Genomic DNA, 13018 nt, shown 5'->3' with positions numbered 1-13018 from the left:
AACCAAACAGATGAAACCCTGTCCAACAAAAACTATACATAAATGTATGTGAAGAACACAGATGTTTATCAAAAAACATTTGCTGTCAAAAATTAACATAGATTTTATTGTTTATATTATCCATATCAGTACATCAAGTGTTTTTGGTTATCCTGGTGTTTTTAATACCACAAAATGCATTTCTCATATTTTTAAAAAGGCACATGCGTCTGAGAAGTAACAGTTATGGAGTCGAGTTTTAGTCTTTTAGTATTTTACCATTTCGAAGTCACAGACTCATATTTCACTCAATTGTAACTTTATCCAAATGTGTTACAGGTTTGTAGATTAACTAAACTTAGTGTCCATTTTCACAGGTTGAAACTAGGGTCTGCCCCTTTAAATCAGGTAATTATTGATAATTTGCGGTTTCTGCAATTTTTGAAGCTTAATAGATAATTTGGCAAATTATTCTGCTCATCTAGAGCTAGCCTTGCATACATTCTTTATAAAGAGCAAGAATCTTTAAATCAGAAATCATTTCTATTATAAATAACAGACAGGACTGTCACAGTTGGGACCTTTCTCTTGATTTTCATATCCTTGCCCACAGGCCGGAAAATTCGGTTTCACCCTAGGGCTTATATCATTCTTACTACAAAATTTACAATCTAAATGTGACTTTATCATGATGGCATGGGGTTTTTACAATCTAAATGTGACTTTGTCATGATGGCATGGGTTTTTTTTTACAAGCTAAACATGACTTTATCATAATGGCATGGGTTTGTTTTTTTACAAGCTAAATGTGACTTTATCATGGCATGAGGGTTTTTTTATAAGCTAAATGTGACTTTATCATAATGGCATGAGGTTTTTTTACAAGCTAAATGCAGACCTGTCAACCCTCCCGGATTCCGCGGGAGTCTCCCGGTATTTGATCAAATCTCCTTTCCCCTGTGCGGGAGACAGTTTCTCCTGTTAAATGACATTTTTGTAGGCATAAAAAAAAATCGATCCTCTTTTGTCAAAATAAGGGAAGTAACTCTCATCTTTGTTTTCTCATTCGGAAAATGTCGACTACTTTCGGTTTCTGAGAATGTAACAGGCCGAATTGTCCCGACTGTTTAACCTTTTCCGAAGTGAAAATTGTGGGATAGCCTATTTATATTGTTAAAAAAGCACATGGAGTTTATAAAATGACGTGTTATTATAATGTTTGTTATCATCGTAATGGCTACGAAGCGTGTTTGAATTTTAAAATGTCTTCCCACTGGATTACATAATGCAACTATGACGAATCTGAACTGCCAGACTCCGAGTTGACAGCGATACACACGATGCTTGTTAAAATCACATGTCACAGCAAGACAACGAAAAGACCAATTAGCTGTATAAACATACTTGTGTCAGTTAATTTTGTATGTTTGTGCAGTAAAATGTTGGTTATAAGGGTACTCTTCAAGAAATTATTTTTGTACAATTAAAAAATGTTGTGTTTGACATTGACATAAAGTTACTCACGGAAATGGGTATAATTCCGGTATATTTCACACGATGTCCGTAATGAGGTTTTACTTATGATTAATGAAAATACAATGTTTATTGCATCATTATAATGATTTTAAATAAGTACCACGCCACCGTTCCTCATTATAGTAAAAACTGAATATTAATTTATAAGATTTATATAAATTTGTCTTTGGTACTTAGGTACACTAACCACAAATGATAATGTAACGCAACCTGTAAGGCTGTAAGTGTAATACCGTAAATGTACTAATTAAATTTTTTATTTCTTGTTCATGTTCTTAACATTTTTGGATAAAATATTATTATTTTTTTAAATATGTATTAAATCATAATATTTAAACTTTAAAAAAAAAAAAAAAAAAATGTTTTTACTTTTTTTTCTTTCTTTTTTTTTCTTTTTTTTTAATGCCAAGATCTAAGGTTAAGAAGTATATATGACATTATATAGTATTCATATAACTTATTGTAATAATGTTTTTTTTAAATCTTGCGATTTTGGGTTAAATTGTGTGAATTTAAAAAATCTCCTGCTTTTTGACAAAATCTCCTGCTTTTTCAACACACACCTCCTGCTTTCTCTTGACTAAAGGTTGACAGGTCTGGCTAAATGTGACTTAATCATAATGGCATGAGTTTTTTTACAAGCTAAATGTGACTTAATCATAATGGCATGAGGGTTTTTTTACAAGCTAAACGTGACTTTATCATGGCATGAGGGTTTTTTTTACAAGCTAAACGTGACTTTATCATAATGGCATGAGTTTTTTTACAAGCTAAATGTGACTTAATCATAATGGCATGAGTTTTTTTACAAGCTAAATGTGACTTAATCATAATGGCATGAGGGTTTTTTTTACAAGCTAAATGTGACTTTATCATAATGGCATGAGTTTTTTTACAAGCTAAATGTGACTTTATCATAATGGCATGAGTTTTTTTACAAGCTAAATGTGACTTAATCATAATGGCATGAGTTTTTTTACAAGCTAAATGTGACTTAATCATAATGGCATGAGGTTTTTTTTTACAAGCTAAATGTGACTTTATCATAATGGCATGAGTTTTTTTACAAGCTAAATGTGACTTTATCATAATGGCATGAGTTTTTTTACAAGCTAAATGTGACTTTATCATAATGGCATGAGTTTTTTTACAAGCTAAATGTGACTTAATCATAATGGCATGAGGGTTTTTTTACAAGCTAAACGTGACTTTATCATGGCATGAGGGTTTTTTTTACAAGCTAAACGTGACTTTATCATAATGGCATGAGTTTTTTTACAAGCTAAATGTGACTTAATCATAATGGCATGAGGGTTTTTTTACAAGCTAAACGTGACTTTATCATGGCATGAGGGTTTTTTTTACAAGCTAAACGTGACTTTATCATAATGGCATGAGGGTTTTTTTACAAGCTAAACGTGACTTTATCATAATGGCATGAGGGTTTTTTTACAAGCTAAACGTGACTTTATCATAATGGCATGAGGGTTTTTACAAGCTAAACGTGACTTTATCATAATGGCATGAGGGTTTTTACAAGCTAAACGTGACTTTATCATAATGGCATGAGGGTTTTTTTACAAGCTAAACGTGACTTTATCATAATGGCATGAGGGTTTTTTTTTACAATTTAAACATGACTTTATCATAATGGCATGAGAGTTTTTTTACAAGCTAAACGTGACTTAATCATAATGGCATGAGAGTTTTTTTATAAGCTAAATGTGACTTTATCATAATGGCATGAGAGTTTTTTTACAAGCTAAATGTGACTTTATCATAATGGCATGAGAGTTTTTTTACAAGCTAAACGTGACTTAATCATAATGGCATGAGAGTTTTTTTATAAGCTAAATGTGACTTTATCATAATGGCATGAGTTTTTTTATAAGCTAAATGTGACTTTATCATAATGGCATGAGGGTTTTTTTATAAGCTAAATGTGACTTTATCATAATGGCATGAGGGTTGGGTTTTTTTTACAATCTTCTGGTAATACCTATTTGCCAAGTTGCCAATTCATGTTGTCTTAGTTGTTTTATTGAATATTCTAAAAAAGAAAAATTACTCTTTTTAACTTTATCATGCATTTACTGACATGTTTTTATGTCTTTGCAAGTAGTAGATTACATTTTGTTTATACATGTCACAGTCTAAAGGTGCATTGTGTATGAATGGATCAAGAAAGAAGGAAATGGTTTATTTAACGATGCACTCAACACATTTTATTTATGGTTATATGGCATCAGACATATGGTTAAGGACCACACAGATATTGACGGAGGAAACCCGCTGTCACCACATCATGAGCTACTCTTTTTTTCGATCAGCAAGGGATCTTTTATATGCACCATCTCATTGACAGGATAGCACATGCCACAGCCTTTGATGTACCAGTCGCGGTGCACTGGCTGGAACGGAATGGGTCAAGAATAAAGAAACACACTTCATGGTATTTGTTAAAGCTTGCATATTAGCAAAAAAAATTAAAGTCCAAAAAACATTTTTCAGACCTACATGTATTAAATTACTACAACTACAGGGCTTTAACCAAAGATAACATAGTAACATGATAAAGGCTGTGCCCAAAATATGTATTCCCAAAATAAAGATGTCAAAATTCAGTACAAGTATGCTGACCTCAAAACATTTCACTTCAAAACCAATGATATAGTATTTCTGAATATTTACAATCCTTCAACAGGTCTTTAATAATATAACATTATTGTGCTAAAAAGAAAGAGAGAAAAAAAAGACCTCGCTGTACTCAGAAGACAAAAACAAAAACAACTGCTGTGCCCAAATTAGTGAGATCTAAAACCCTGTAATTAACAAAGACTCTTTGTGATTTACATAAAAACTAATTAATAGAGTTGCTTTTATTCTTTCTTTCTTTTTTGTTTTTTGTTGTTACAGTAAGGACATAAATTTCCATAATGGTTTCATAGATCAAGTCAAAAAACCCATGACTGTCCAGGACTTTTAGATCTTGGAAAACATGCTGATAGATTTCCAAAACTTCCAAGACTGTTTTTTACAATGTGTATGAACCCTAACTTTAATTTACAACTCGTTTGTTGTTAATCAAACAAAAAAACAAAAAACAAAAAAAATCACTCCTGCTTGTTCTGTTTGTTGGACAATTTTAGTGCAAGACAAAACAGCATACAATGAGACTACAGATAAATCCTCATTAAACTAGGTCAAGAAAGACTGTGATTTATGTTTTTAGAAAATATCAATATTCAGGAGATGTTTTTGCATAGGTTTTTTTTTCTTTTATTGAAATGAAATATTACTAACAGATGAATTCCCCCTTCAATTATCGCACAAAGATTTTCTTTTTCTGTTTGGAATCATTTTGTTATTTACACCTGCTCCTTCCCACGATGCTTTGCTTCAAAACTCTAAAGAAATAATGGAACATTTAGGAAGTTCAGTATTCAGATCTATCAATATTCACTTGATCGTATGTAGCACACACTTTCTCTAAAAGCATTAGAAAGAATTGTACTAGATGTAAACACATGATGTAAACAAACAATAAAAAAAAAAACATCAAAGAATCACTTTGGATTAAAGACCGACTTAGAAAAAAAAGGAATTTTTTTTAGAATCTGTATTACACTCAATTGAATGAAGCACGGGTAACTGTAAAACGGATACGTTTGATACACTATTATACTGCCATTCATAAAAGTTTCTCTTTGCAAGTTTCATCATCTTCTGTCGGGGTCTTTCAAATATTTCCATTTTAGTAATTGGTTTGGGATAAGCAGGAAACAAAAAGTGATCGATTTGTTAGATTGGATTACGTTTAGTGGCCACACAAACAAACAGAAGATCCAACATGATCAAGTGTTAAACTAAAACAGATTTTATTAAATTTGTTGAACACTTTCACTATTGGGTTGTCGTTCCTGGCAGTTGTTAAAAGACTTGTACATGCAACTGTTTACTATACTGTCTAGTTCTTCAAGTCCAACCTGTTTTGTTCAATAAGTTCTCTAATTAAGATGTGGATGCCAAACGGGTGAGGCAGAGGAAACATAATTGGATTATTGATTTGACAAGCAGAAATAGAACCAGATATATTATTATTACAATTTTATAAGCTTAAAATATGCTATAAACAACATATAAAGTTAAGAATAACTAACTTCAATTTCTAATATTGAAAAATCTTTCCCATTCAGGGACATACATGTAGTATTAAAGGTGCTCAAACAAATTTTTGTATTGAAACATAAAGATTCTTCAATGAAGCTAGTGCATGTCATTAATGTTTAGGTTTTTTTTAAATTACAGCCAAATTGTATTTTATTTATTAATAGAACAAGTATACATATTATTTAAAATTCCATAGAAGGAAACACTTTGCATTCTGGTAACAGTTATCTAAAGGAACATTATGTTTTGTTTTGTTTTTAAATAAATGTTTGAAAACTAAATAAAACTTGTTGTTGAGTTAAAAAAAAAGAAAAAAGAAGGTAAATTTGCTTCAGACTGTCAATGGTGTTACAATTTAGTACAGCAAAAAAAGCAAATTGAATTTCGATGTCCAAATATTGGCATTTACTATCTGTGAAGAGAAAAAACAGACCCAAAAACGCTGTCTATATTGATTGCAACATATCAAATATGCAGTACTTTAGTTTTCTCAACACACGACGAAAATCGAATCAAGTAAATATTCAATTTGCACAAATATGATTTACTGTTTGTTGGCAGTTTTAACTAATCCACACACCACCTATCAGTGAAGTCCCAGCTAACTCAGTCCAGTGCTAACGACATTTCACGCCAATTTTCAGTTTATAACACTGAGAATACCTCTGGGGCAGGCATTTCAAGCCTCTTACAATCCATAATAATAACGGTCATACCGGCTTAAACAAATTTGGACTGCCTGGTCATCATACTGGATGATGGCAAAAGAGAAACCTGAAGACAGACTGACAAGTATGGCAATCCTGCGTGACAGCAGGCCAATTCATTACTCAACACGGCTAAATCAATTACAGTATACTCCCAATAATGTAAGACTGAAAAACCGTCGACGGTTTATAAGCCGTATATAATTTGATAAAAATGAAGACTGTCAGATGAAAGAATCCACAAGCGACTAATGGAGATGGAGAATTTCAATATGAGATATACACAACTGTTGCAGGGATGCAGAAATGGAAAATACTTAACTAGCCCGTCGGACCAGAACCAATTTCTACTAGTCCGCCAGTACATAAAACAATTTATTATTTACAACATTATAATATACAGTGTCTTCACTTCAAATTATATATAGAGAGAGATATTGATAAAACGTAATTATAAGAACATTTGGTAAGTGATCAACATCACTTGACAAACCAAGTCAAAAAGACAGGTAGACCGTTGGACTGGTAGTTGCATTTTTTAATTCATTTGTGAGAAATTTTACCCATATTTGGCAAGCGGGTGAGTACTTTCTGCACCCCTGTGTTGGTGAGTTTAGGCCTTAGTTGTTTTAATCTCAAGGTTTGGAATTAACAAACAGTATTGTTGAGGCAATATCCTGTGAACAAATCTGAAGTGTGTTCAGAAGGGTGAGCGATCTCGGTTGAAATTAATAGCTCCCCTAACTTAGATTATACTACAGGAAGCCATTTAAGATATTACCAATAGAACGTCACATGCTAAAGGGACCCAAAACTTTCTCTCCTTGAACTAATCTCAGAGGACTGAGGGCAGCAAGGTCTGGAACATGCTCTTGGTTTGATGTAACCTGACCCATCATCTTTTAAACTATAACCCTTTTTTAATTTCTACTTGCAAGAAAAAAGAAAAACAAACAAGAATTCCTTGGAATTAAATGTCTGACCTACTCATAATATCAATCATACAAGTAACTGCACAGGTGGAAGTTCATGGTAAACGAAACAATAATAATAATTTAATTAAACTTTTCTCTTTTTTTACACAAATTTATGTATTTGTTCATGATTAATCTAGTTCTATACAGGACAAATAATAAAATAAAAAAATTAATTAAGGTTGACTTGATATCGGTCTTAATTATTTGGGTATTCTCGAAACCGGTTAGTTGACAACACATGAAATCAAGATGGTGAATCACATTAATAGAAATGTGTTTCTTTTTCGACGGGGCACAAATGTATTATTTTATAGATAATTAATGCTGTTTTATCGACCAACCGTCATATTCCACTAGCCCCAGGCATTGGACAATGGTAGTTTTTAACCCCTGGAGTCTTGCTAGCTTTTAAGGTTGACTTGAAACCAGTCTCAATTCTTTGGACAACAATGCTACAAATGTATGTCCAGACCTCAACTGACAGCCATTTAATCCGGTCAGGTCAGGTCAGGTCAGGTCAGGTCATAGGTTTTATGTGTACACTTAGAACAAGCTGTTTTAAGGCCAGCCTGTCATGGGTGCAGGTGCCAGCCTTGGCCAGCCTCGGCCAGCTCCTCTGTCCATGACATCATCCTTCCAGGACAGGAAAAGCAGCAATACATTAATATTCATTCCTTTCAACTTATGTTTTTGTTTATATCCAATTAAGGTTCAAGCATGCTGTCCTGGGCACACTCTTCAGCTATCTGGGCTGTCTGTCCAGGACAGTGGGTTAGTTGTTTACTGAGAGAAAGAAAGAAGTGTTTTATTTAACGACGCACTCAACACATTTTATTTACGGTTATATGGCGTCAGACATATGGTTAAGGACCACAGATTTTGAGAGGAAACCCGCTGTCGCCACTACATGGGCTACTCTTCCGATTGGCAGCAAGGGATCTTTTATTTGTGCTTCCGACAGGCAGGATAGCACAAACCATGGCCTTTGTTGAACCAGTTATGGATCACTGGTCGGTGCAAGTGGTTTACACCTACCCATTGAGCCTTGCGGAGCACTCACTCAGGGTTTGGAGTCGGTATCTGGATTAAAAATCCCATGCCTCGACTGGGATCCGAACCCAGTACCTACCAGACTGTAGACCGATGGCCTGCCACGACGCCACCGAGGCCGGTGGTTACTGAGAGAAAAGAGGGTGTAGTGGTCTCTAACCTCCCCACTGAGTTGTTAAAACCGACTCTGGGTGGGAGCCGGTACCGGGCTGCGAACCCAGTACCTACCAGTCTTATGTCCTATGGCTTAACCACGATACCACCGAGGCCAGTGAAGCAATGCAGTTGGGACCCCGACTGTGTTTTATACATCAGTTATCAGATAATGACAGTTCCACTTTATTGATCAAAAACACTCACTTCATGCCTGGTAATAATCATCAACTGCACGGAATCAATTTACTGTTTAAACAATTCAATATACAAAACAATGATCATGCACAGAAGTGGCTGGTAAGACTAATGGCTGAACAAATTGCCATTCATTACTGCCACTTCATTAACAGCCAAATAACAATTGAAGACCACTTAGATATAAGCATCTTTCACTGTACTGTAAACCTGGTCAAACAGCCACTGGTGCAGGCATTGAAATAAGTAGACAATGGTCATTCAAGGTACCAGAAGGTTAAGACAACATTTTAAAGAAAAAACACCAAGACATAAATTTTGATCAACTGCATGCTATTTAAATATGAATTACATATACAGTAAACCCCTCTAAACCGGACACCCTTGGGACCAAGGCAAATGTCCGGTTTTAAGAGGGATCAGATTTAGAGGGGTTAAGTTCTGTCCTGGTTTTTAGAAAGGGGCTCTGTAAAACGTCCGGTTTTGAGAGAAAGGGTTCTGTCTTGAGGGAATTCCGGTTTACAGAGGGTCCTGTATTGAGGGAATTCCGGTTTACAGAGGGTCCTGTCTTGATTGAATTCCGATTTACAGAGGGTCCTGTCTTGAGGGAATTCCGGTTTACAGAGGGTCTGGTCTTGAGAAGTTTCACCATACCAGTATTAGTACAATGAGACCAGTGACATGAATGAAGAACAAAGCATCAACATATTTATGAAAGAAATTTAATTGGTAATCTACAAATGGGTCACCATGCACTAGTTCTTTACAGTCATGTGTAGGGCAAAAAAGTTAAAGTATTACTGACTTAGGCATATTTCTGCCTACAAATAATAAGTGGTGGAAATAACATGCTGATGCTGAAATCCATGATTTATTATACTAACAAAGTATATCTGGGGGCTGATAACAAAAGTGCTGGTCAAACGTGTAAAAGTACTTGCTGGACCCAATCAGTTATGACCACCATGGGCAAACTCATGCTTAGGGCGTCGGACCTTCCAATCTGTGGACTAAAAGTGAGAAAAAAATAAAGTCTTACCTCGTCAGACTCGAAGACGTGACAGAGGATCTTGGCCTGCCGCCGGCGCCGCAGACTCTGTTCGTCCGGGCTGGTGATGAGACGTCGCCGCGCCATGATCACCAGGATGTCTCCGATATCAGCGATGTACGATATTGTCCTCAAAGAATGGTCCATCATGATTTCCTGGTAGAAAAATAAAACAATTAAACATCATAAATGTGAGTTAGTCTGTGATATCCGCGATGTACGATATTGTCCTCAAAGAATGATCCATCATGATTTCCTAGTGAAAAATACAACAATTATTATCAATATGAGTTAGTCTGTGATATCTGTGATGTACGATATCGTCTTCAAAGAATGGTCCATCATGATTTGTTGGTGGAAAAACACAAAAATTAAATATCACAATTATAAATATTATAGTAAATGTTTAACTCAAAAAAGGACTAAGTTGCCTGCGACCATCATGATTTCCGTTTGAAAAAACAAATTACTGTCAAAAAGACTAAATATCACAATATGAGTTACTAAAAAAATCAGGTTAAAAAGGACCCCAATATTTTTCAGAAGACATCCTGATAACTTTTTAAAAACAAAATTCATAATGTCAAATATATAACCTGCTTCCGTTAGTATGTTTTGTCATATGAAATGCCTTTAAAGTTGAACTACAAACTAGAATGGTAGGCCATGATGGCTTGTATGTTCTATATGTACTGGATAAATTAATGTAAATATGTGTTGTGGGCAGTTTAGCAATGAAAATGGCAAACCTTTGAATGGCATCTTATTTATTAGATGGTGAAAAGATAAATCAAACCCATATAAAGGAAGGACAGAATTTTTCTTTTAATTTCACAATGCACTTAAGGTTATATGAAAATGTTTTATTTTACGACACACTCAACATATTTTATTTACGGTAATATGGTGTCGGACTGTCAACACTTCATGGGCTACTCTTTTCGATTAGCAGCAAGGGTTCTTTTATATGCACCATCCCACAGACAGGATAGCACATACCACATCCTTTGATATACCAGTCATGGTGCACTGGCTGGAACGAGAAATAGCCCAATGGGTCCACTGACGGGGATCGATCCCAAACCGACCGCACATCAAGCGAGTACTTTACCACTGGGCTACGTCCCACCCCAAGGTTATATGGCGTCAGACATATTGTTAAGGACCACACAAGTGAGAGAGGAAACATGTTGCCGCCACACAATGTGGTTACTCTTTCCGATTACCTGTAAGGAATCTTTTATATGCATCATCCTGCTGACAGTATAGTACATGCTATGGCCTTTAGTACACCAGTTGTTGGGTACTGTCTGCCTGCTTATATTAGCTCTATATCTTTTTTAGAGCACAGATTTTAAATGTGCTTTTTATTTTAATAGATATTAAATATAAAAGCCATCTTGAAAAGAATCTTAAGTCAAAAGCAATTAGAGAAATGTTCAATAAAGTTCCTTGCCTTAGGGTCACATTATGGATAGGGGAGAAGCTGTTGAAAAAGCAAAAATATTAAATAGCTTACTACTGATAAAAAAACCCATGCTACCATCCTAATTATAAAACTTTAATTAAAAAAATATATACTTATATTACGTTCTTTTATATCAAAACCATAATTCAGAGGGTTATTAGCAAAGCGAAATTAAATTTATATGGAAAAACTAGCAGCCTTAATGTTTTTAAGTTGTAAGAAAAACCCCACTTATATTGATTAGAAATTTAAAAAAAAACAAAAAAATTTAAAAACAAAAAAACACAAAAACAAACCCTATTAGTAAATAACTTTATTTTGTGAAACCACATGTAAAATAAATCTGAGACATTAAGCAGGATATTAAGCGGCCTTAACACTGAATGTCTCAGACTTATAACTGTCACAAGTAATCCAAGCACGTCCAAAAGATTGCATCCTGTCCTGTTTAAATCTCAGGGGAGTCTCACTCTTAATAACCATGCACTTTAAGTGTAGGAGAAACCCTCGGTAACTCAAAACTGAACAGAATAAAGTCTGAATCCCAAGAAAAAAACAAAGAAATCATTAAAAATTGCCACCACTTTGTCCCATGGCGGCTTGATACGAGTGAAATTTCATAAATCAAGATATCTGTGCTAGGGCATTTTGTTTTTAATTCAATTGATTTTAATGTTTATATCAAATCAGGCTGTTCTAATGGTTAGAGGGGGATGCAAAAGGTACAAGTCTGCTCTCCAAATGTGACTGGAAATTCTGATTGTCGAGTTAAGAAATATAACTACCAGTCAGACTGGCAACCTCTGTTTTTTTATCAAGCAAATAAAGCATTTATGTTTAGTTTTTTTTTTAGTTTACTTTAAAATCTTTATTACACTTGTTTCATCCAATTTTAAATTAGTGTTAACATAAAGAGAACAAAAGCTGCAATAAAAAAGAGATTTTCAAGTTTGTAATATAAATTTGGCAATGATATATTTCTCTGTAGTCTGATGGACTTGTAGAAATCTTATTCTACATGCTATGAGATATATCTCACACTTACAGCATGTTGGAACTGGGATCCCAAATCTTATTCTACATGTTATGAGATATAGCTCACACTTACAGCATGTTGGAACTGGGATCCCAAATCTGATTCTACATGTTATGAGACATAGCTCACACTTACAGCATGTTGGAACTGGGATGCCAAATCTGAATCTACATGTTATGAGACATAGCTCACACTTACAGCATGTTGGAACTGGGATGCCAAATCTGAATCTACACGTTATGAGACATAGCTCACACTTACAGCATGTTGGAACTGGGATCCGAAATCTGAATCTACACGTTATGAGACATAGCTCACACTTACAGCATGTTGGAACTGGGATCCCAATCTGAATCTACAAGTTATGAGACATAGCTCACACTTACAGCATGTTGGAACTGGGATCCCAAATCTGATTCTACATGTTATGAGACATAGCTCACACTTACAGCATGTTGGAACTGGGATGCCAAATCTGAATCTACACGTTATGAGACATAGCTCACACTTACAGCATGTTGGAACTGGGATGCCAAATCTGAATCTACATGTTATGAGACATAGCTCACACTTACAGCATGTTGGAACTGGGATCCCAAATCTGAATCTACATGTTATGAGACATAGCTCACACTTACAGCATGTTGGAACTGGGATCCGAAATCTGAATCTACACGTTATGAGATATAGCTCACA

At 34.7% G+C, this 13018-nt stretch overlaps 1 protein-coding gene across 5 annotated transcripts in view; it reads right to left on the bottom strand.

Moving 5' to 3' along the window:
- The window catches only part of LOC121380133 (amyloid-beta A4 precursor protein-binding family A member 2-like), a 202846-nt gene that overhangs the window by 90625 nt on the left and 99203 nt on the right, over positions 1 to 13018 (bottom strand). For all 5 annotated transcript variants that reach the window (XR_005958886.1, XM_041508916.1, XM_041508928.1 and 2 more), the window contains one exon: positions 9810 to 9974. Coding sequence is in view for 4 of the 5 variants with exons in the window: in XM_041508916.1 (XP_041364850.1) it covers positions 9810 to 9974 (165 nt within the window). In the remaining variant the exon portion in view is untranslated. The remainder of the gene's footprint in view (positions 1 to 9809; positions 9975 to 13018) is intronic.

The sequence above is a fragment of the Gigantopelta aegis genome, chromosome 2, assembly GCF_016097555.1.
Source record: "Gigantopelta aegis isolate Gae_Host chromosome 2, Gae_host_genome, whole genome shotgun sequence".
NCBI lineage: Eukaryota > Metazoa > Mollusca > Gastropoda > Neomphalida > Peltospiridae > Gigantopelta > Gigantopelta aegis.
Note: the sequence above shows the minus strand (reverse complement) of the source record. Positions and strands in the feature narration are given on the sequence as shown.